Below are 25,659 nucleotides of genomic sequence, written 5' to 3'. Positions count from 1 at the left end.
GGCATACAGAGGGGCCACAGGTGGAACCCCAGTGGGTCGCAGGCTGCTGCAGCTCACTGAGGTAAAAGAGGGCCATTCATCTGGCCTCCCCACTATTGCTGGCTGCCCAGCTCTTGCTAAGGAATATAAAATAATGGGTGTGCTGCTACACCTCAGATAAAAATGTTAGTGGCAGTTCAGCTTTGCCAAAATTTTGAGGAGGCTATTAAAAACCTGCACATGGTACCCTCGTGCTCTATGCACAGCTCTTCAGGTACCAGAGAGCTTACGAACAAATTGCAGGAAGGACATGGCCTTTGATTCTTAGCTGCACGTTTTGTGTAACCACCTTCATCTAGTCACCAGGCACTTAACTTTTAACTTTTTTGTATTAATTTTGCCCCTCGATCTGGTGCTGATTGGAATTAAGACAGACTCAAGGCCAAACTAACTGCACCAAAAGGCATTTTAATAGGCTAGCATGTAAATGGTGCAAAGCACAGACCGCCTCCTGTCTTTGTAAGGAACCCAAAGATTTCTGGAGTCTCTCCAGTCCTCTGCTCTCAGCACCCGTTTCTGACACTGTAAAAGTGTACACCTCACCCCCCTTCATGACCAGTCCATGCTCTAGTACTGCTGTTAGTCACCCCATTAGCTTGAGAAGCAGGGATCAGGGCAGTGCCTCTTTCAACACTGCTGGTGTCACCTGAGTATCAATCAGTCTTCCCTGTAAGCTGCAGGCTTGTGAAGCCACTCAGAAGACACTCAAATGCTGCCCAGCTGATAAGCAGAGCACCCATAGCTACATTTTATTGTTTCTATTGGTGATGCACATTCACACATGCCTTGGTGAACATAAAATTTTTATTCTGCATATGAAAGGAAAAATACTGCACAAGGATGGAAAAGATTAGAGGGAGCCATTGTGTGGAGTTACGCTGACATAAAGGAATTGCTTTTTTCATCACCTCCAAAATTACATTGAAAGATGAAGGGTGCAAAGTCAAACGTTCAAAAGCGAGGAAATGTCAGAATTAAGGGTTCCTGGCCACCCTCCATTGAGCCCTTGTGTCATAGCACATAGGCACAATCTGTGATTACCTGCCTCCTTCAGTGTGTGAAGATATGTTTGTGAAGCCCTTGGACACTCAGGGGATTAAAGGTTATGTGAGTAGCCCAGTCTGGCATTTAATAAGTTGAGTTGTATCCAAAGTATTATTTTAAATAGTGTTGTGGCTCTTGGGGTTATGAAAAAGCTTATTGAGCCACAGCACTTGTTGTGAGGCTTTGATCTGCTTTGTTTCACCTGAAATTCCCAAAGGCTTTTCTGGTTGAATCTAAATACTTTGGAGATGGTATGGAGCAAACACTGCTGTGGATAGGGCAGCATACATGCCTCTTTTTCCAGTTAAGTTCTGCTAATATGGTAAAGCAAAAACCAAGTGGAAAAAAAAAGAATGACTTGTAGTGTCGGAAAATATCTATAAGCCCATCCTCATTAACAAACATAGCTACCCCATTACCTGCATTTCTGCCTGTCTTTTGACTCAAAATCATTTCTTCATGTACAAAAAAGTGCCTGTGACAAAACAAGGAATTAACTTGAACTGAGGGCAAACTGTAACTTACATGAGTGTCTTTTGCATGTGAGTAATCTGGCTTCACTTCTGTAAGGCCCTGTAGAATCTTAGTTCCTTCCATTTGCTCCATTTGTCTTTTCTCCTTTCCTTCTCCGGCAGCTATTTGGTAAAGCACTGAGGATAGAAAATTAAATGCCATACACAGATGGACTAAAAAACAGACTTTTTTGTCATCATTAGAAAGTCATCTGCCTGTATGGGCTTGTAGAATCCAAACCTACCACATCCCTGGTAGTCATCTGAGGACAAACTTTTCAGTATCTGAATAGGCCTAAGTTTGGACCTTACTGACTCTAATTAGCAAAGTCTGTTCATGTACATTTGCCAATTGTTGTCTTCACTTCTGCAGCTGTAGTCTATTCTAGGGACAGGAGACAACTAACCCTCTCAAACAAAACTGTTTGATAATTGTTGATAAATGGAGGCCACTATCTTAAACCTCCTATTGAGAGCCATACTGTAGCTTCTAAAACAGGATCACAGAGGTAGTGCAAGCCCCCAGCTTTCTTCTCCTGGGTCTAACACATTTCTTGACCAACCCTGGCAACTTCAGTGAGACTCTAGCTACAGGAGCTGACCTGTGCAAATGCACATGTAAGTTATTCCAGCTAATAGCTGCATACTAATAGGAAAGTCTTTCTCCAGAGCACCTAAACAAGAAAAAAAACAGTACTAATCCCACTGTCCAGAACAAGGGAAGAGATGCAAGTTCATACTGCTCTATGCCTCAGAAAGCACATCTGAGTTGATTGTGATTGTAGTGTCCAATTACATCCTTACCCTGTGACATGCACACTGGCAGATTCTTTCACTGCTGCCCCTTAAGCAAGTACCACCAACCAATATCCTCATTAGAAAACCAGATGTAGAAAAATTTCTCTCTGCATTGGGACACTCAAGATGTTCCTCTCCTTGCGTTTCCCAGACTGTTCAAATTCATAAATTGCACCCATATGACTCGGGGCTCGAATAAGTTGCACCATTTTTGGTGTGCTTCACATGCAGGAAAGGGTAGTGACACTGATCTTAGCTGAGATGAAGGCTCAGAGTGGAACTTCTCCACTCCAAGACCATGTTTCCTTCTCCTGTGTGAAGAAACACAAGGATGGATGGGAGGCAGCTTCCACAATCCTAGTAACATTGTGTTCAGTTCAGCAGCCTCAGGATTCTAATAAGGGTTATCTGCTCTCTTTGAGAAAGTTTCACCCATTTTTGCAGAGACCTTACAAATCATATGCATTCTTTCAAATATGCTATACGGCACCACAGTTCATCAAAGGGTTGACCACAAACACTGGACTTGAACATTGCTCAACTTACGAGTCTCAGAGCGCTTTATAAAAACACTAACAAGCTTCACTGTCCAATCTACCAACCATGTGTAACCAGATTTGTCCAGTGGTGTCAAAGTGGAGTTGTGCATAAAAATCAGTGGACTGTTTGGCCCAGATGTAGTAGGTAACTAGTTTCCCACTTAGCTGAGCTCCAATATATAAAAGTATTTAACTTCAGTAGTTTCTGTAATTAGACTAGGTCAACTTCAGGGCTAACGGGTATATTTTAACTGATACGGCAAAGATTCAGGTCTTCATCCATTCTTTTCTTAGTACACAAGAAATAAACGACTTTTATGTTCCCTTTGTTTTTCCAAAAATCCAGTTTATTTCTCACTCTCATACAAAATATTGTTTTAAAAATGGTGACACTAAAGATGTTTACACAACTAAACAGTTTTTGAAATCACCTAGTTGGCAAGAAGAAGTCTTTATCAAGATGATCCAAAACTGTAACAATGAGTGAAGTATACACTTTGAAACACTGGGTATTTTGTGCAATTTTTATACTCATTTTAAAATATATAAATTTTTACACAAGTTCTCAAATTAGATTAAACATTCTGTTTTAAAATTATGTTTCAAGTGTAGCTTATTGCCTTTTTTTTAGCATAAAGGTTACCAAATGTACAGGAACACTACCTGATAGACAAGGCACCAGTTTCGGCATGGGAGTAACAAAAACACTTTAAAATCAATTTTTGTAATGTCAGTGAAAATGGTGAAGACATTCACCTGCTATTCAATCAATGCATACACCAAGGTACAAGTGAAACTGATTTATGTTAATTGAATTGTCCAAGCTGAATACCATGTACAAAATAATCAAACAGCATAAATGGTTAATGTAAATTACACTGGTAAACATGCTTTTGGCTTTACACCAAGGATGATTTTTGGCAGCTTGTGATTTTTAAACAGTACTATTCTGGTGTCTTCTTGAACAATGAAACCCTAGTTCTGAGTTTCCTTTTTATAGCAAGTGTTTAATAAGAATGGTGGGTTTGTGTTTTTGGTTACGTTGCCACAAACCCTCATGAATGAGAGGCTTCCTTATGCTTAGAAAAGAAGATTTTAGAGGGAGAGGGAAATAAAATCATCTAGAAATATCTAAACCTAACACTGAAGATATTGTATACAAAAACAGAGAGAGGCTAGTATGTCCCTCAGGGCCTCATCTTCAATTGTTGTGAGGTCAGCATAGGTCCATTTGTGTCAATGGAGATATACCAGTTTACACTGGCTGAGAACCCGGCCATTAATATACAAAGAAACTCACTGAGGTGGGTGCACAGCAATGACAGTAGGATTTATTTTTACTGTACCACCTCGAAATACCTTATATTTTATTAAAATTTTTGATTGCAGTGACAGTCTTGCCTTTAGTGCTGGAAGTGGAAATTTCTCAGTGGAAATTCAGCTCCACAGCCAAATAAACAGGCCACTGATCATCTAAAATATCTGACATTTTCAGCCTTGTGAAGACTATTTATCACAACTAGATCTTATTAACAATATTCTGAAGTTTGTTTTTTTTTTATATATATATATATATTATATATATATATATATACACACATATATATATATATATATATATATATATATATATATATATATATATATATATATATATACACACACACATATACACACACAAAATCTTAAAAATATTGCTTATATGTAAAGCTTTGTATTTACCTTTTGCAATTCTTTAGACAACTAGACTGGGTCTACACTAGAGAGTTTTGTCGACATAACTCAGGGAGCGTCTACACACTAAAAGCATTCTGTCCACAGATTCTCGATAGAACTCTGCATTTGCCTCGACAGTGCTATCCCTCAAAAATTTGAGGCATATCAATCTCTCGACAGAAGCACACTGTTGCTGCTTCTGTCGACAAAGAGGGCTTCCGGTTGCGGAGGAGTCCTCTTTCTAGAGCTGCCATTCCACTTTCTGGCACCAGAGGGCAGTGCACTCTGGCATATACCTGTCAACAGAGCAAGTTGTACGTAGATGCAATCTGTTCACAGAGGCTCTGTCGAGATTTCACTGTCGACAGATGCTTCTAGTGTAGACACAGCCACAGTGTTTTGTACTGACTGGACCATGGGAATTCCACACAAAGTAACATGACCCTGTTATCATACATAAAATGTGTTTTGAAGTCATATAATACAGGTTAAAACAATTTCCATCCTAAGGCATATCTTTACAGAGCAAATCCTAAAAGTAGCCGTACAAAAAAAGCAAAAACAAACACACACCCTGAAGTTTCTCTTTTTTTAAAATAGAAAGGAAATGTTAATGCACAAAAGAAACCTAGGAGCATACCAAAGATGAACAATCTACCCAGGAGAGCAAATGTTAACCAGCTGAAGACTTACTGAATTCAGGAACTGGTAGTTTATATTTTACTATCACAATCACAAAGTCACAATTTTATATACACAAATACATTGTAAAAGTATTTGAATATGCTTGAGCAATGCATTTGTTAATCTTCCTCAGAGATCTGTCTATATTTCTACCTGTAAATAGCAACCATTTAAAATAAATAGTAGGGTATTTACTGCCCACAACAGTGAGCATCATGCTTGAATTTTTTTAATGATAAAATTTTATCAATGCTGTCTGTGTCCAGTTTCATGTTATAGTGTGTGTCACTTCTACTCAGAGAAAGAAATGACAATGATTCCATAATATGATTTATTTTTCATCTGTCACTGCTTCCTTTGCCTTAGGGTCCTCTTCCTCTCCAGTGACCTATACCTAACCTGGATTTTATAGTAGGCATGGCCAGACATATAGTATAAAACTGTAGTCAGCATTCATCACCTCTAATGCAGTTATACTGAAGCTCACAAACAGATGAGGTACAAAGTTTAGCTATAACACTAAAGCTAACAGTCTTGCAGGACATGAGTTCAGAATATAGGGATCTATTCTATTGCATCTGCATTAAAATTGTTATTCCTATGGCCCGAACTCACAACCTCCAAGCATATTACTTAAAGTGCTTGCATACAATACTTCTCCACATCCCCTGACAGAGTAAGTTTAGCAGGTACTAGTCTAATAGGAGGAAATATACGTTTGAACATTGTTACATATGTACAGTACATGGTGTTTTTTTCCGTTTTTCTCTCTCATCTAGCATAATGCTTCTTTCCATGGAATCATCTAGTCCCTTAGTTTGAACTTTTACTTGTAAAATCGAAGTCTTGATCTCCATTTATGCAGGTAAGACACTAAAACAAGTTATTTTGATATCCATTATTTTTCCTCTGAAGACAAAAGAATAAAATAAAGCTTTTTACCTCTCAAGACAAATAAAAGAATAATTTGAAGAGGAATACTTAAAATACGACATACACTGAAGTCTTGTATTAAAAGTAAACACAATAGAAAAGTAGAATGCTAAATAGAATGCAGAATCATTGTATTCACATAATTTTAAGAAAAACATCTAAGATATGAATGTCAAGGTATAGGCAATGAGTACAGGTCATGAATCTATTATGCACCACAAAATTTATGCAAGATCTGCATACTTAGAGCAACCCTAAATATATTGTTGACAAACCATTTCCCTTAGCAAGAAAAAAGCAGAACCAGCTACATTCCAATTTTAAAATATTTTATCCTCTGAGAAGTCTGACAACCCCAGTTATTTACAGATGGCAGTGCTCAGACTGACGCACTTATCTCTTTACACATGTTTCTGCTAATGTCCTAAACTTAGGCTCAAGCTGATCTAAAAAGTCAAGTGCCTCCTCTTCTTGCTGATCAGTGCAGCAGCCTACAGAACCAGCCAATGATCCTCTTCCTTCATAGTTATATGAGAGGACATAGTCTTCAGAATGCTTATTTTCTTCATCCTGTCTGCACATATTCACCTTCTGCATAAAAAGAAAATATACTATTAGTTTTCTTAAACTGTTATCCTAAACATATGGCATAAAAATAATTTTTGATTTACCTTTCATTGTTTAATTTTTAATCAGAGTGTGTCCTCTAATGGGTTCCTATATATAAAAAATGCACATGATTGGTCTATATCTTTCATACTATAAAACAAGTAACAAAAATAATTTTCTAATGATCACACAATAATAAAATGTGAAGAAACTGGTTAACCTGTTAAAACAACTCAAATCCATTTGAAAATAAGAATAAAAGCATGATTTACACATAAATAGAACCCTACCAAATTCACAGCCAGCGTGTTTTAAATAGGTCAATTTCACATTTTCAGATGCTTACACCTGAAATTCTACGGTGAAGTTCTATAGTGTGACCATGCAGTTTCCAACCGGAAGGACAGCAAGAGGTGGGTCTGATCTCATCTTCTTTCTGCACTCCCCACAAGCAGCCCTGCAAGGCACCCAGAAGTGGATTGATCTCATCCCCTGCAGTGCTCCCCCAGGCAGCCTGGCAGTGGAAAGACTTGCAGCTAGAAGCCCAGCTGGGGTGCTCCCAGCAGAAGCAGGAGATCAGATCCACCTCCATAACACACCTTTAATTCCAGGAACCTCCAGGGCTGATGCCCAGGCGCAGAGCTTTCTGCATGGCACTCAGACGTATATACATCCATGAGCAGCTGCATAGGGGATGAGCTGGGAGATGTCGATCCCCAGCTCAGCTGGGACTTGCAGCGAGGAGACCCCATGACTGAAGGTCTCAGCAGCATGACGAGATCAGATTTCACAGGGAAGGGCTTATTTTATGGTCCATGACCCCTTTTTGACAGCTGTGAAATTGGTATGGCCCTATACATTAAACTTGTTTTTTGGTGTATTTCATACACACATTTCCTAATGTTCGCAGCAATACATGCAGCACGCATAGCATGTGCATGCGGCGTTAATGTTTTTGCATTGATGCATTTAGATAAAATCAATGCTCTGGACAGTTATACCAAAACAAGTATATCTGTTCATATACAGAATTGTTACATACTAAATGGAAAATAGTTCTGCTTAAAAAAAAAAAAAAAATAGAATAGAATAGAAAAGAAAAAGAAAATCATTTAACTATATCCAATTATCCCCAAAGACAAATGCACCAAAACAAAAAGTGGCCTAACAGTCACAGAGGAGAAGAGCCAGGGAGAAACGGTTATAAATTCAAAAAGCACAATACATATCAAAATACTTACTTCACCTAGGCGAGCATGTGTGAAATTCTGCCATTCTGAGTAGGAATATCTGCCTTGTTCCATCATGGACTGTCCATATCCCCTGACTGATTCGAGGGTCTGATGTCCTCCTTTGGACATTTCAAAACTTTGTCCCCCACTTGTTACTTCATGTCCTACTGTGCCCATGCCAACCCCTTGATCACAAGAATTTACAGTGGCCGATTGCAGAGGAATTATATTTGGATCCTAAAAGCAAAGATAATAGTGGTGGTGGGGGAAAATCTTACCAAACTACTTCAGGTGTAAATTTCTAACAAAGAAGTATTTCCTTTTCTTTATCATCATCCTTGCTTTTGAACACACAACTTTGAAAGGTTAAAAGTCTTGGAACCTTTCGGTATTTAAACTGAAGTGTCTCAGTTCTGTTTGCATAGAGCATTGTACTTAATTCAGATTGAGCATGCTCACTGATGTCAAAAGAAATATGTGCATAAATCATGAGCAATTGAAGACCTTAAATGCATAGAGTTTAGATAGCCATTTACAAAGATCACTTTGGGAAGCAAAAAGCACTGATACTTTCATATTACAGAGCATTTGCTAGTATGCTATAAAGTATTACAACAATAAAACAACATTATTTAGGTTGCAAAGTCAAGCACTAAAAAAATTGCAAAGCCAAATTTATGGTTATCTGTGCAACCTTTATTGTGTTCCCTTGGGCATTTCAGTTCTTTGCACTGAATGAGGCTGGAGTCCTGTGGAAAAAAAATTGTATATAATCACATCATTAAAAAGCTTTCAAAATGCCTAAGCACAAGGAGGCCAATTTGAGGTTACACCGGCAATCATAAATCTGACATTTTCTACCTTTTTGAACCTTATGAAAGATTTAAGGTGATTTTTAATAGGAAAAAACAGCTACTGTGTACAAATGTAACACCCCTCCACACCTCCAGACAAAGCATGGTTATACATTTGAATCCAGAGAGTTTTAAACCAGAGTGCTTGATTTTACACCTTTAATGTTGTTTGAACCTCTTGAGCCAATAGAGTAACAGCTTCTGCATGTTATCACCCTCTGTGCAGACCGGCCACTAGAAGTGGAAGAGGCAGTATTTGCCAGTGGGCTTCTGCCGATAGAAACAAAGAGAAGTCTTGTGGCACCTTACAGACTAACAGATGCATCTGATGAAGCAGGTCTTTGCCCAAAAAAACTTATGCTCCAAAATATCTTTTAGTCTATAAAGTGTCACAGGACTTCTTTTTGTTTTTTGTTTCTGAAGATACAGACTAACTCAGCTACCCCTCTGATACTTCTTCCCATACTTACAGCAGGGGAATGTAAAGACAGGACTCCTGGATTCAATTCCAGGTTATGGATGACAATGCTCCCGAATTATGAGACTCTTCTGCCCCCCACAGCACAGGTCTCCCTCTGTTATTAAACATACCTACCACCTCACCAAGATTTGAGCTGCCTACCCCTTTTCCTATCTAGCCCATGTATCTGTTTAAAAATTGAAGCACACTTTGCAAATGCTCTGCAAACCATACATTTCCTAACGCATAAATCTATCTTTCTATTGTTTTGCTTACTGATTCACAAAGGGTCTCCATGTCACACTGTGATGTTAAAATACCTTCATTCCATGTTCTTATAGTTAAATAAATAAATCCACAACTCACCATCACTTCTTCTCCTGGTGCTTCTGTGTTTGATATAATTAAGTTCTGGTTAGCTAAATCATCAGTCACATGTTTACTCACTGTCCTCCTGCCATAACAGCTGCAAAGTGTAACCAGGATTACTACATAATGGAAAATAAAATGAAGAAAAAAAGTATATTGAGTAGAAGGTACATCCATATATTCTGATTTTTTCTAATTTTACATTTTCTCATTATTAGAAAATGATTAATATATAAATTATTAGAAATGTACAAACTTTAGTTAGATGAAACTACCTTAAATATGGAGGATACATGAGAGAAAACATCAGTTTTAAATTCAAAACATGTTTTGATAAAAAAAGAACCAGTTGTAGTTAGTGAATTAAAGAGTTTCTGGTGACCATGTCCTTCCGTAGTCTAGAACTTGTAAATACTGTCCTCCCATATCAAGTTTTTATTCTCAATAGGAAGAGGGAAAACAAGTTGTCACTTCCCATTCGGACTAAGCCAAATACCATCTACTTCGCTATGAAGCTATCAGACCTGAGGAATGTCCTCCTAGTACAGAATGGCTGCGTCTACACGTGCACGCTACTTCGAAGTAGCGGCAGTAACTTCGAAATAGCACCCGTCACGTCTACACGTGTTGGGCGCTATTTCGAAGTTGAAATCGATGTTAGGCGGCGAGACGTCGAAGTCGCTAACCCCATGAGCGGATGGGAATAGCGCCCTACTTCGACGTTCAACATCGAAGTAGGGACGTGTAGACGATCCGCGTCCCACAACATCGAAATAGCGGGGTCCTCCATGGTGGCCATCAGCTGGGGGGTTGAGAGATACTCTCTCTCCAGCCCTTGCGGGGCTCTGTGGTCACCGTGGGCAGCAGCCCTTAGCCCAGGGCTTCTGACTGCTGCTGCTGCAGCTGGGGGTCCGTGCTGCATATACAGGGTCTGCAACTAGTTGTTGGCTCTGTGTATCTTGCACTGTTTAATGAAAGTGTGTCTGGGAGGGGCCCTTTAAGGGAGCGACTTGCTGTTGAGTCCGCCCCGTGACCCTGTCTGCAGCTGTGCCTGGCTCCCTTATTTTGATGTGTGCTACTTTGGCGTGTAGACGTTCCCTCGCTGTGCCTATTTCGATGTTGGGCTGAGCAACGTCGAAGTTGAACATCGACGTTGCCAGCCCTGGAGGACGTGTAGACGTTATTCATCGAAATAGCCTATTTCGATGTAGCAACATCGAAATAAGCTATTTCGAAGTTGGGTGCACGTGTAGACGTAGCCAATGTGATAATCTGCCTCCCTAGAAACATAAACACATCAAGACTGTTGCCATTCACTGTACTGGCTTCTCATAAAATATCATTCAAGATCTCAGTCCCCTATTTTTAACACACCTCAGTGATTTAAGCACACAATATATATGTTGCATAAAGCTGCAGGAAGAGGACTTCATATCTCTGGCAAAAATCAAACTGTCCACTACAGGAGTAAAGCTCATCTGTGAAGGCAACAGCACTTTCTAATTTCAAACCTTATAAGAACTTGCATGAATTTAATACTACTGCCACAAACCTCATCCATGCCTGTTCCAAATGCAAGTTACATTTCTTCAGACTTAGTTAAGGAACAAATAGCATAGCTAACATACAAATAAATTCAATAAAATGACTAGGGCTTTTAATGAATTGCAGTTAACTCAAAAAACCACCCTCTAGGACTAAAAAAGTCAGTCCCGATTAAATACAGCTTTAAAATCACATTAAGTAATAGAATACCAGTTCAAATTAAGTATTTTGGGTATTTTCTAAATTTTAAAATATATTAATTTAAATTACAACATAGAATACAAATATAATTGCAACAAAATTTTAATTACAATATAGAATACCAGTGCTCACTTAATATTTTATTACAAATGTCTGCACTGTAAAAATGATCAAGTGTTTCAATTCACTGCATAAGTGTACTGCAGTGGATGCTCAATCATGAATATGCAACTTACAATGCTGATTTGTTTGTTACATAACTGCACTTAAAAACAGTATAAAACTTTAAAGCCTACAAGTCCACTCCGTCCCACTACTTGCTCAGCCAATCATTAAGACAAATAAGTTTGTTTACATTTACAGGACAAAATGCTACCCACTTCTTGTTTACAAGGTTGTCAGAAAAGGAGTTTGCATGGCACTATTGTAGGCAATGAACAAGTTGTTTAAATTCCATGAGAGAGTCATGTTTCTTTATGCTTCAATCATCATATGCAGAGGACTTCTCCATGCTAATGATGCTAGTTAAATAATGCATTAAATTGGTGACCAAACTTCTTGGCAGAAGACAGTCCACCAAGCATTCTACCATACATTTTGTGTTACAGCAGGCTTTGAGAATGAAGAACACTTTCACTGCAGGTTTGAGAAAAAACAAAAAAGGTGCCAATGTGAAATTTCTAAAGACAGATAGAGCGCTTAACCCAAGGTTTAAGAATCTGAAGTGACTTCCAAAATTTGAGTGGGATGAGATGTGAAAAATGTTTTCAGATGTCTTAAAAGAGCAGTGCTGATGCAGGAACTACAGAACCTACACCACTAAAAACGAAAATTATCTGGCTGCATGTGGCATTTACATGATGAACATGAAAATCTATCACTTCATAATTCTTTGGACTGATACCAAGCAGAACTAGCCATCTGCATGGACACATCCTCTGGAATGGTGGTTGAAGTACGAAGGGACAGAAAAATCTTCAGCCCACCTAGCATGCAAATATCTTGCAATGCAGGCTAAACCAGTGTCACGTGAAAGCCTTTTCTGTCTTTCAGGTGACATTGTAACAAAAAGTGGGCAACATTATCTCCTGCAAGTTCAACTTTCAGGACAGAATTTCCCTCATTTTTAAATGGTGTAAATATTAGTAATCAAAATAAATATGGTGTGAGCACTGCACACTTTGTATTGTGTTGTAATTGAAATCAGTATTTTTTAAAAAGTAGAAAATATCCAAAATATTCAAATAAATGGCATTTTATTATATTTACAGTCCAATTAATCATTAAACTATTTTAAATAGCATGACAGCCACAAAATAATTATACAAAAGCCCAAGACAGACATCTGCTTTCCACTAAATAAGGAATAAAGGGAAAAGAACCACTAGTGACAGATATTAATCACATCATTTAATGCCCTTCTAAAAGCTGCTCAGATACTGTGGTGATACCAGTTATAAGAATCTTAATAGAGGAGGAGTGTCAATTTTGCAACAGCCTATCTAATTTTAAAAAGGGTATTTTTGATTTTATACAAAAATACCAACATACTCACATAGCAATAACAGTGCTCCCAGAATCATTGCAAGAATGGCCCATACACCAAGAGTAACAGATGGTGAACGTGATTGCTTTATAACGCAATCCCTTGGAGTAACGCAATTACAAAATTTAACATTAACTATACTTGTTCCTTCTTTTCCTCCATTATCCATTATTGCAAAAGGAATTCTATACGTTCCAAATGGCAAATTAGCAGCTGGTGAAATACATAAAGTTGTACCTGTAAAGACAAAAGAAATCCAATGTTGCATGTTAAACAATAGTTACCCTTTCCTTGTAACTGACAAAAAAAGAAAGTTCAAAGGCTGCCACCCTGCAAAGGAATACATGCAGATGGACTATATTACTTAAGTACATGCAGTCCTGCTGAAGCCACTTTTGTATTAAATGAAGGCAGTGAGACAAGGGCAAAGGACTACCCACACAGACCTCTTTTCAGGATTGGAGCTGAATTCTCTAGCTTTCAGTTACTGGACAAGAAAGCAGTTATTGTGTGTTGTACCATACAAATAAGTTTTGTCGCTGACGTGGAAAACAAAAAATATTTCTTCCGGCCCTTCTCTAAGTGCACTTAGTTAATGATTAAGGAGAATAAATGAAAAGTGAAAGCTGCATAGTCCTTTTCTAGAAATCCCTGGTAATATTCAATCTCCCTCCATTTCTTAAGGTGGGATGTGTCATAAATCAATTAGATTTGCAGTCTCAGTTCAGCATCTTTTTCCAGGTAGTGAGTACTTTGTAGCAAGATGTTGTAAGACATGTAGGACAAGATGCAAGAAACCAGTTTTAGACTGCAATGCGTAAGATGCCCGCTAGAGAAGTTTCCTCATAACTCCCTTCAGTTACTGGCTGGCTCTCCTCGAGACATTGAAATGTATATTATAAAATATTTCAGTTTGTCTAACGAATCTGGATTTTGAATATAAATTTCAAATCCCTCCAAGTATTTGGCCTCATATTTTTTGGTAGCAAGTCTGATGTTAACTTTCTATTGTACCTATTTCTTTGTATTAGTTTTAAATTTGATGTCCTTCTGGGAAACAATGCAATGATTAGTAAAAGAATGAAACTAAGTTCCTAAGTAATCAAATTTCTGGAATTAAGGCACAGTAAAATCAGAGAACACTACAACTGGAAGGAACCTTGAGAAGTCACTGAGTCTAGTCCCCTGTCCTCACAGTAGGGCCAATTACATCTTCTAGACCATCCCTGATAGATGTCTATCTAATCTGCTCTTAAATATCTCAGTGATGGGGATTCCACAGCCTCCCTAGGCAATTTAGTCCAATGTTTAATTACACCAACGGTCAGGAAGTTTTCTTCCTAATGTCCAACCTAAACCTCCTTGCTGCAATTTACTTCTTGTGTTAGCCTCAGAAGAACAATTTTTCTCCGTCCTCCTTCTAGCACTCTTCTAGGTATTTGTAAACTGCTATCATGTCTCCTCTCAGTCTTCTTTTTTCTAAGCTAAACAAGTCCAATTCTTTCAGTCTTCCCTCATAGCTCATGTTCTCTAGACCTTTAATTATTCTTGTTCTTCTCTGGACCTCCAATTTCAAAGTAAGAAGGTATGAAATGGCTTTGAAGATGTTTATGAAGAGCTCCTCGCAGGAGGAGGGGAAAACACCTCATACTTGCGGGAAAATATGACAAAACAGGCAACATTTAATAGAAGAATGGAGGGCCAACACAGATGTCTTAATAATGAAGATTTGTCGGTAGCATGATCTAGTGCAGAAAGGGTCAAAAGTGAAGTAATCTGTGCATTTGACTCACTGGAGAAGGAGGGAGTAAGCTGGGGTAAGGGAAGATGGTTGAAACAACAAGCAAGGAAAATGAGTACCGGGGACAGGACTTTGAATGCAAGTAAGCAGGGGAATGGGACATGTGTCAAGTTTGGGGAGGAGGAGGCTGTGCAGGAGGGAAACATGTGGCTTCACATGTCAGGGCAATGCTGGCCTGTACTAAAGGTTCTCTGTACAGGGATTACAAAGGAAACTGATCTGCCCCTAGCTTGGAGTAAGTGATTCCACAGCTGCCTTATCTGATGAAGAATTATGCTAAAACTGTAGCATTTCTGCCATGTCCTTATTCTCCCTTAACTGTCCTCTTTGCTCTGTTGTAGTCCAATAGAACCATCTCTTACAGGTCTTCTTGCTTCTCATACTTAAAAATCTTCCTCTTTGTTTTCAGATATTTGGCTATTTGCTCTTCAAAATTGCTTTTCTTACTCCTAACATGCATACTTTTTGCCTGCCATGGTCTTCTGTATTGGCTTCACTAGAATTGGACTTCTGTTTTTCTGAAGGATGTATTTTAAGTTTAAAAAAACCTGTACCTTTCTATTTGAGCATACTTGTTTCTTTCTTGCTTTGTGATTTCCTGTCTGAGGATTTGCATGCTTTCTCTGACTCTGGTATAGTGTGTTTAATCTCTGAATACTTATTTGCAAGTCTGTCTCACACAAAGAAGTAACAAAACTGAACACCAAAAAAAATACAACAAATCTGACTATTAATACATAATATTGCATACCGTCACGTAGTTCTTGTTTCCAGGCTGAATCAATAGCCCTCTCAGTAATACGGAATATGAAAGGATGACCATTTGGAGGCTCATCAGGATCGACTGCAGTAATACAAACTGGTTTTCTATCCTTGCATATTGTATACTCATCTACAGGTACACGGGGGACATGCCGGTTGCAAGCACCTACGGTAGCCCATATTGTTCCTGTACCAGTTTTACCAGCTAGAAGACAGAAATAATAAATTACAGTGCTGTTTAACTTTTAATGCTCTCCAAGTTTTAAAATTGTGGTTTTGTTGCATACATGCTAGTACCCAGAGTTTAAAAGCAAAATCAGAAGGGGAGTTTCTCCACCTCACCCCCAGCTTGTAGGAACACCCATTTCCCCCTTGGCTGATGCTATGAGAGCTCAGTAAGCAGAGGACCATGAAGTGAAGTCAGGAGATAATGCTTTGCTGGGAGGTTTTGGGGGGAACCTGGCATTTCTGGCAGTAGGCAGAGTAGCATCCGATAGGTGAGAAAAAGCTGTTCAAGTGTTACTCTCTTACACACCTCAGCTCTTCCACAGAAAAATCTATCCCTTGCTGGCTCCTCCCCACTCCCCCATGTCCAAAAACAAAGCTGCAGGGAGACCTGTGACATGTGCTTTATCTCCCCTCTACAGAAGAAAAATGAATAATTGATGACTCAATGATAAATCCCTGTCTTTAATTATCCTCAGATCTTATACAATGCAGGTAATTCTACGGGTTATTTCAAAACTGTGTGAAAGAATCCTGCCTTTGTCTCAAGTCTCCAACATTGGTTTTAAATCATTAAAGATTCTCCATCCTGATCACAACTAAATTATGGTATTTACAAAAGTTGGAGCATGATGCACCAGGAGGCTGCAGTTCCAGAAGCTGAGATACGCACACTTGGTTTGGCTGGCTATGGTCCTGTTTGGCAATGTGAATTTCTTTCACATGCAGTTCTTCTATTGTCCCTATGCTTTCCTCTGCATCAGCTTGCAGTGATGGGCTGCTGCAATGCAACAGCACCAGCGACCTAGCAAAAGAGACTTAGGATGACAGCCACCAAAGGCAGTAAAATCCTCCTTCTAGCTGAATTCCTGAAACAGTGTCAACACTTGAAGTTATCTAGTGACCTCAGCAGAAATTATTAGGACTAACATATGCAGAATGCTAAAGGTTAGTTATTTCTTACCACTTCCTTTTACAGGTATCTGGTCGTACTGAATTTACATATTATACAGTGTAATATAATCTGAAACAAAACTAAAATACTAAATGCCAATAAACTGCAAAATGTGAGAAGTAATACTGAAAATGAGTTAAACTTTTTAAGAACAGTTCTGCATACAAAGCAACTTGAGTTTTAAAAGATAAGGGCTTGATCCTGCCATCAGGTCCAATGGTTTTTTGCTTTCAATATGAAATGTATGTTTCCAATGCCTTTAACAATACTCACACTGTCATAACAAAAATACTCAATTATTTGGGCTAAAAATCACTAAATTTGCCTTGACCATCTATTGTCTATACTAAGCACTTAGGCAACAAAAAGGGTGTTTTTCCTTAGCTTATCTCAATTATGTCTTTTCCTAAGATAACAAAGGCTACAGATGAGTACATATAAGTTGTACAATCTTTAAATGTAACGTTAATTTTCAAAAACGAAAATCTGTTTTACAGTGAGAACCTCATTCTGCAACCCTTTGGTATGATGAATACTATTTGTCTGGTTGAGTAATCCCAGGTGAAATAGGGATTACTCATCTGAATAAATCCTACTTATAGTCATACGTGTGGCAGAATCTAGATGAAACTAGGGTACTGGAGAAGAAATACATTACAAATATAACAGAAAACTGTAAATCAAAGTTACTCTTAAAATTGCTCTTTACTCAGATGCTTCCAAGTTAGACAGCAAAGGGTCAAACAGAAGATTAGAAATAAGATCTGCAGGGTTTACAGGGATTTTGTATTTACAGAATGACAGCCTGATTTCACCCATCCTGACAGCCAACCTCATGAACTGTCTGTGTTACCATCTAGTAGCAAAAAAGAGAGGGAGGGAAATGTTCACCAGTGAAAATGATCTGATTTAAAATATTAAAAAATATCAAAGCATGTGAAATGGGAGCTGAGCTCTTGTGAAAGCCTGGCCCCAGTTGTGAAGGATGAATACTTTTCGAACTCTGGCCCTAACTGCTGTATGCAATTGCTCAAGCCAACAAAAGCTGCCCCCATGCCCAGTGGATGACTGTTGTTATTTTTCTCCTGTCAGGTGAGGGGTATTACCACTCCCAATGAACACAATGATAAAAAGCCCATCTCCATGATAATCAGCTTCCCAGGAAAACAGTTTAATGTCACACTTATCTAAGAATATTTGTGTACACACACAAGCACAGGTAATTCATTTATAGACCAAATAGATTATGTATAGCATTTGGTACTCACTTCGGTCTGTTGCAATGACTGAAATGTTGCACTGCCGCTTCTCCATTTCTACATCCAAACGTATAGCAGTTTTGAGCTCACCTGAGTTCTCATCAATGGTGAGCCAGTTGCACTGGTCAGGTGCTATCTTATAACTAGTAAACATAAAAATGTTTTTAAAATTTTACAAGTGCTTATCTCCTCAGACCCCGAAACACTGTAAACTTAATAAACCCGGTAAAATAAAGTTATTTATACCGTATGCCTTCACTATTTCCTGTTTCTGGGTCCACAGCTAAGTGTTTGCCAACCACTGTTCCAGTTGCGAGGCATCCATTAATCGTCATATTTAACAAACAAGGGTTGAATACTGGCCCCTCATCTTCATCTAGTACAATGACTCTAACATTACAGATGCCCTGGACATGTACTTTTGAATATGATACTGCTGCATAAGGCATCTCATTAGACACAGTAATCTCAAGTATCCTCGCATTGCCAGTTTCGTAGTCCAATCCCTGTAAAATAAATTTAGGGCTAGTAAGTTCACCAAAACCAGTTTCTATTAGCAGAAAGAGCCAAAAGTCATACATGGTCATGATTGTAGAAAAGGAAGAATTATTTTGGATGCCTCAATTCTCGGGCATTCAATGTGAGAAGCCTTTAAAAGGCCTAATTTCCAAGAAGTGCTAAGTACCATCTGATTTCAGAAAAAGTTGCAGTATCCCTAATTTGGCACAGGAGCACCATAAAGCAAGGTTTTATTTGCAATTACATTTGGCTGCTCTCCACCCCAAGTCAGAAATTAAATAAGATTTATTACTGTAACTGAAGCCTGGTCTACACTTAAAAATTAAATTGCTCCAGCTATTATCACTCAGCACTGTGAACAATTTTGCACCCTGAGCACTTTGTGTAGATTGACCTAATGTCCAAGAATTCTCCCATCATCCTGGCCTCCTTTAGAGGTGGCCTACATACATGAGTAGAAAAACTCCTTTCATCGGTGTGCGAAGCATCTATACTATGGAAGCACATATGCAGCATCATAGCTGTGCTACTGAGCACAGAAATGCCCTAACTTTTTTCCTAGAATCTGTGCTGAATTTCTTTCCTGCTGTTGTAATTCATGAATCCCTTCATATTAGAAATGCATACGGGTACATAGTGAGAATTCAACCACAGCAAGAGACTCTGAACTTGCAGTGTAGTTGGCATAACACAGGGTTATTTTTAATACATGGCATCCATGCTGCCCACACAATGGGGATTTCTTGCCTTTCAGAAGGGGTAACCCTCCCTTTTATTTTACACTAATAAAGACATCAGGTTGCAGTACACATTCAGAGATATCGATAAACATTGATTTAAAACGTATCTTTGAAATGCTTCGTTTGGTTACCCCATCCTTTCCAACATAAAATTCTTTTTAAGAGGACAAATATGATGAAGCCATACAGCAAGCATGGACATTATGGGAAGAGCACAGTGTTAGCTCTTAAGCTAAAATACATTCCTCACTAGCTGTAGCCCAATTGTTAGAACAGTTATCCTACGTGGCCTAGAGAATAGAAAGTGACAGCCCACCACTACTACTTCAAATGAGTGGTATACTTTGGTCACAGGAGGATGCTGTGCATTTAAAATAGAAATCATATTTTTTTCAATAAGCTACCCAAACCCACACTTGCCAGTGTACATAACAAGATTCAATTTTTCAATTATTAACCTTCTGTCCACCTCAGCAGGTACCTTTAATTTAATTAAAAAGCGGATGACGAAATGGAAACACAAAAGAGGTTAAGGGTCTTGCCTTGGAGAAATTGTGATCCTCCCTTCATGGAGGACAGATCCATCAATACTTAGGCTATATCTAGACTGCTGAAAATTGTTGGTAGAAGACAAGCAAACTGCACAAAGCATTTGCATATCTTCTGCCAACAGTTCTGTCAGGAGAGGCTTTCCCAGCATTTGGCCCATTCACACAAGGCCAACTGTCTGGAAAATGCCCTCTGCCAACACCCCGCTTCTTCCCCAGGGAACGAGGATGAAGCAGAAGGCTCCCAGAGCAACAGACTTCTGTCAGGACACTTCTGGGCTCCCAACAGAAGCCTGCAATCTAAACATAGCCTTATTGGCCAAAATTAGTTGGAATGGTATCCCTAGCCTATGTATGTCAAGGCCGGAAATGGGTAGCAGGTGAGGGATCACTTGATGATTACCTGTTCTACTCACTCTTTCTGGGGCACCTGCCATCAGCCACTGTCAGAAGACAGGATACTGTGCTAGGTGGACCTTTGGTTTGACCCAGTATGGCTGTTCTTACATTGTTATCTTATATTGCCTGTCAGTAAAATAGATTTCTTCTACACTAGGTATTAGCAGACCTACACATATACAGCAACTAAGGTGAACATCGTCACACATAGGTAGAAAGGCAAGAATCATTTATCAACACACTCCAAACAACCCATATAGTTAAGAAACAAAAGGTTTTTGGTGGCTTACTTAAACTATGAGTTTCTGTTTCCCAACTGTAAAATGTGGGAGGACGTAGTTCCTTCCTTCACAGCAATTTTATGAATTGTAGCTAAAGATTATACTGGATAAGACAAAGCATTAACCATAGTCACTGGGAGAGACAGTATAAGAACTCAAGACTTCCTGATTTTAAGACCTCACTTAATCCGTTAAACTATATTAACTTTCAGAGTTAATGTAAGAGCCCGAGCCAGCTCCCATTGACTTAAATGGAAGAAAGATCAACACTTAATAAAACGGGATGTGAACCTGCAAACCTACACATTGGTATTTTGTATTCTTTAGCTCCTTAGTCTAAATGTAGATTTTACAGGAATGTCAAAATCCAGACTATGTGGTGGGGGGCAGGATGTTGAATTGCAGGGCACTACAAAACACTGTGCTCTGATATCTCCATGTAGACCCTGCTGGTGTGACCTAAAAAATGTTCCTGCTTCAGGCAGATGTAGTCCTGTTTCAAACTAGTGAAAGATCCTATTCTTTTTCAAACCCAGATTAAACCAAATATGGAATTTTAGGTCTCACTTTTACAGAATTAAAAATAAATGCATCCCCTTTTCTAATCCACCCCCTACTCCCAAAATGCTGGGAAAATCCAAAAAAAGAGAAATGTATCCCCACATTTTGTCAAATCTCACTAAGTATGTTATCCAATTTGCTATACTTTTTCCAGAAAAATTCTATTGTTGGAGAAGTATCAGGCAAATGTGTTCATTCAATTTGGGAAGGAAGCAGAGTGACAATCCTGCAGATATTTAAATGTAATTAATTAAGCAGCATTTATACCTAAAAACAACAACTAAAAGAAAACTAGGTTGGTATTAAAAAAACATCATAACAAAACCCCAAGATTTTGGCTGATGTTTTCATCTTTGCTTACCTTAGAAATACATAATACCCCTTCATTTGTTTTTTTATCTGTTGTAATAGTGAAATGATTATCTTCATTTCCTTTTACAATGCTGAATTTGCAGCACCAGGCAGGTGAGTTAAGTTCGTCCTTATCCAAACAAGGAATTCTCAGTATTTCCACATTCACTCGGTTTTCAAGTACTTTTATTTCATACTGAAATAAATGATATTATCTACAGTTTAAATCAAATACATATGAAATACAGTATCAATTACATAGTCAGTAAAGAAAGTTATATTAAATTTAAATTCAATTACTTAAATCTAATGGCAAGTGTAAAGCTTTGGTAATGAGATTTTGGTTCTTGGGTTTGTTTTGTTCTTGGCTTCTTCTGTAAGTGAAACATTCAGCATGGTTTTCTGTAATTGCAGGCAAAATTCTCTGGTTGAACTCTTAGTTCCATTAACTTCACTCGGGCCAAGATTTCATATAAAGAATGTCACCTTCCCAACTACAAAGACTTAATGACTTCCTTTGAGAAAGAAAAAACAATTCTTACACACTCACCACAGCAGCTTTACAGTTTCAACTGTTACCAAAGCGACATTAGCTAAACCTGAAAAAGGCACTCTTGTACCCAAATAAAACACCACTGGTAATGAATTATACCAGTATAATCATAGCAGCTTAAATTTACATTTTACCTTATACAAATATAACTTCCTATGTAAGCAAGCCCTTAGATAGTCTGGCTGGATGAGATAACAGAGAAAGAATTCACAGTTAAACTCTGTTATTAAAGGTAATTGAGAAATATATTTGGAGACCAGTGACACAGGGGAAGGGATAAACAGACTGGGAGAATCACTCTTGGAGAAACAGAGTCCCTAGAGCCTCTTGGCTTCCTTTGTAAAAAGGAACTTCTCCTGTAACTCCATAGGAAACCCATCTAAATTTGGCATGTAGTAAGTCATGAGATTAGAGGACAGTAAGTATGCACATACACTATTGTTTTGAAACACTTATCTAATTTTCTTCCATTTCTAATGAATGTGCTGCTCATAAAATGTCTGTCTGTCAGTGTGCATCACTGTTCACAGGCTACCTCAAGAGAGCATCAGGCAAGTGCCTGAAACCCACTAGGCCTACTCAGTTAGCCCAGGCAAGGTATTGTACCACACTGCTCTAAGAGGAGGAAAATGGCAAAATTCCATTCCAAGACAGGTGGGGGTGCACCTCAAGGGTTCAGCAACGGTACACAGGCTAAGTTCTCTGTAAGGTTGCTAAGCACCACACACTGGCTATTAAATCCTGGGCAAGAGGCTCAGGGCTGCAGCAAGGAGATGGGGCCCCTACCAACTGGACCCAACAGGTCCAGCTTCTAGGTGGGTGAGGGACACAAGGCTCCACATGCTACTCCTGCCATGACCACCAGCTCCATATTCCCATTGATAATTCCTACTGGGCAATGGGAGCTGGCTGTTGGCCAATAGGCTCTCAAGGACAGTGCTGACAGCTGAAAGCAGGAAGCAGACTGTGACACAGAGCCTCATGTGCCCTACAGGAGTCAGACTCACTCGCTACTTCTGGGGCACAGCATGGTGCCCCACAACAGGCAGGCACTAGGCAATTTGCCTTAGCACCACTGACCAGGAGCCATACAGATAAACCCTGGTCCCCTGCCCCATCCTGAGCCCCTGCCCCTAAACCACAGCCATCACCCACACATAAGAACGGCCATACTGGGTCAGACCAAAGGTCCATCTAGCCCAGTATCCTGTCTGCTGACAGTAGCCAATGCCAGGTGCCCCAGAGAAGGTGAACCGAAGACAATGATCAAGCGATTTGTCTCCTGCCATCCATCTCCCGCCTTTGACAAAAGGCCAGTCACCATACCTTACCCTTTGCTAATAGACATCTATCAACCTAACCTCCAAATATTTATCGAGCTCTTTTTTAAACTCTGTTAGAGTCCTGGCCTTCACAGCGTCCTCTGGTAAGGAGTTCCACAGGCTGACTGTGCGCTGTGTGAAGAAAAGCTTTCTTTTATTAGTTTTGAACCTGCCACCCATTAATTTCATTTGGTGTCCTCTAGTTCTTATATTATGGGAACAAGTAAATAACTTTTCTGTATTCACTTTCTCCACACCATTCATGATTTTACATACCTCTATCGTATTGCCCCTCAGTCTCCTCTTTTCTAGACTGAAAAGTCCCAATCTCTCTAGCCTCTCCTCATATGGGACCTGTTCCAAACCCTTAATCATTTTAGTTGCCCTTTTCCGAACCTTTTCTAATGCCAGTATATCTTTTCTGGGGTGAGGAGACCACATCTGCACGCAGTACTCAAGATGTGGGCGTACCACAGGTTTATATAGGGAAAGTAAAATATTCTTCATCTTATTTTCTCTCTCTTTTTTAATTATTCCTAATATCCTGTTTGCTTTACTGACTGCCACTGCACACTGCGTGGATGTTTTCAGAGAACTATCCACTATAATTCCAAGATCCCTTTCCTGATCTGTTGTAGCTAAATTTGCCCCCATCATATTGTATGTATAATTGGGGTTATTTTTCCCAATGTGCATTACCTTACACCCCAGAGCCCTGACCCCATCCTCCACCCCAACCCTCTACCTCAACCCTCCAAATACTTTAGCCACTGCCTCCCGCACCCCAAACTCCTCATTCCCAGACCCGCTGAAGAGACTGCTACCCCTAGCTGGAGACTTCACCTCTCCCACCTGCCCCAGCCCAGAGTCCCCTCACATATCCAGAGCTCCTATTTAGAGCCTTAACCACAACCCCTCAGCCCCACCACACACTGTCAGTAGGGTATCAGGCTGTAGAATACCATCAGTGTGTGGAATACCTTTGGTTATGTGATACATCACCTCCATATTGGTTCACATAATGAAAGTCATTTTGCCTATGGATGTACAAAATTAGAGGGAACCCTGGACAGAGGTACAATCATCTCCACAATTATGACAGACATAAACTTACAGATGAAAGGCCACATTGTGGGGCATGGTCATTTATATCCTGAACAGTAATGACAGCTGTTCCTGTAGTACACAAACCGAAAGGCTGACCTCCCATATCTCGCACTTCAATGAGTAGTATATATTTGTCTACCAGCTGAAAACATTAAAAAACATTACAGATGAAACCTTCACATTCATGTAATAGGCAGTTACTTTTACAGTACAATTAAACGTTCTGTTTCCTTCCCCTCCTTTGTAAAGGCATGTTAAGTGTGCAATTATTTTCTAGGATACGAGAAATCAGACAACTAGCTTTACGGAGAGGAAAAAAATAGTGACAAACCACGAGTAAAATATTTTTCAGTGTCCAAGCAGTACACAGAGCTCAGAAAATTTTATTACTAACCCATTAGCCATGTTGAATGACAGAGGACCTTTATAATGGCTTAAGCCTTTAACAATCTCCCCTTCCCTTAAACCAAGAAAGCCCACACACACTTCCTTGTGACAGCCAGTTCTCCACCATCCTATGCACACCGCTGTCTGTTGAGAAAAGCAGCAAGAAGTTCTATATAGCTTGATACCCTACTCTCTGGTGATAGTGTGAAAGTTTCCCATATGCTATGCTGTCTTCTCGTGGACCTTCTGATGATGAAGAGCTTCAAACACTCTCTTCTCTCACACTTCTGGCTAACAAGATGTTCACTCTTTCCACCACATTACTCACAGATGGAAGGGGGGAAAAAAGAAAAGATGCATCCTTCAATGCATCATTTAGTTCCATAGTCTGACCCTGCCCCATCTCATGTTATATCTAAAGAGAAAGAGCAGAAATGCTCCTGTGATTAATCTATGTTCAGTCTATGTACAGTAAGGCATGCTTACCAGCAAGGTCTGACAATGCAGGAGCAACACTTTCACATATACTGATAGGATCACTGAGGGGTGCACAGGGAACAAGCATATATATGGACAATAATTTGAGTCAGCAGTAATATGCCTACCACCTCCTGAGAGAGAGTCTCTGATATATCAGGACTCCCTAAATTTGCTGGGCTAAATTTGGTTTTCTAGGGAAGAAGAGATAACTTGGCTTCCTAATCTCTTAAAATTCATCTGTTGGAAAATAAGTAATAATCCATACTCTTTGCTCAAGATGCACTTTCCATTGCCATCACCCTAATATTTCTCATTCACAATACACACA

General features: G+C 39.2%; 1 protein-coding gene across 4 annotated transcripts in view; it reads right to left on the bottom strand.

Annotated features, from left to right (window-relative positions):
* Window positions 1-4,586: 4,586 nt before the first annotated feature.
* Window positions 4,587-25,659, bottom strand: part of LOC142009349 (desmocollin-2-like) — a 36,335-nt gene continuing 15,262 nt past the window's right edge. Inside the window, exons 8-17 of one of the 4 annotated variants that reach the window (XM_074987248.1) lie at window positions 24,472-24,606; window positions 21,493-21,678; window positions 18,330-18,589; window positions 18,093-18,226; window positions 15,634-15,849; window positions 13,091-13,318; window positions 9,787-9,908; window positions 8,116-8,343; window positions 6,937-6,982; window positions 6,725-6,856 (exon numbers count right to left, since the gene is read on the bottom strand). In XM_074987248.1, the coding sequence (XP_074843349.1) occupies window positions 6,947-6,982; window positions 8,116-8,343; window positions 9,787-9,908; window positions 13,091-13,318; window positions 15,634-15,849; window positions 18,093-18,226; window positions 18,330-18,589; window positions 21,493-21,678; window positions 24,472-24,606 (1,545 nt within the window). In that variant the 3' untranslated portion in view covers window positions 6,725-6,856; window positions 6,937-6,946. Of the gene's footprint in view, window positions 6,857-6,936; window positions 6,983-8,115; window positions 8,344-9,786; window positions 9,909-13,090; window positions 13,319-15,633; window positions 15,850-18,092; window positions 18,227-18,329; window positions 18,590-21,492; window positions 21,679-24,471; window positions 24,607-25,659 lie in introns of all 4 variants that reach the window. The other 3 variants (XM_074987247.1, XM_074987250.1, XM_074987249.1) reach the window with 3 other exon arrangements.

Source organism: Carettochelys insculpta, chromosome 2, assembly GCF_033958435.1.
Source record: "Carettochelys insculpta isolate YL-2023 chromosome 2, ASM3395843v1, whole genome shotgun sequence".
NCBI lineage: Eukaryota > Metazoa > Chordata > Testudines > Carettochelyidae > Carettochelys > Carettochelys insculpta.
Note: the sequence above shows the minus strand (reverse complement) of the source record. Positions and strands in the feature narration are given on the sequence as shown.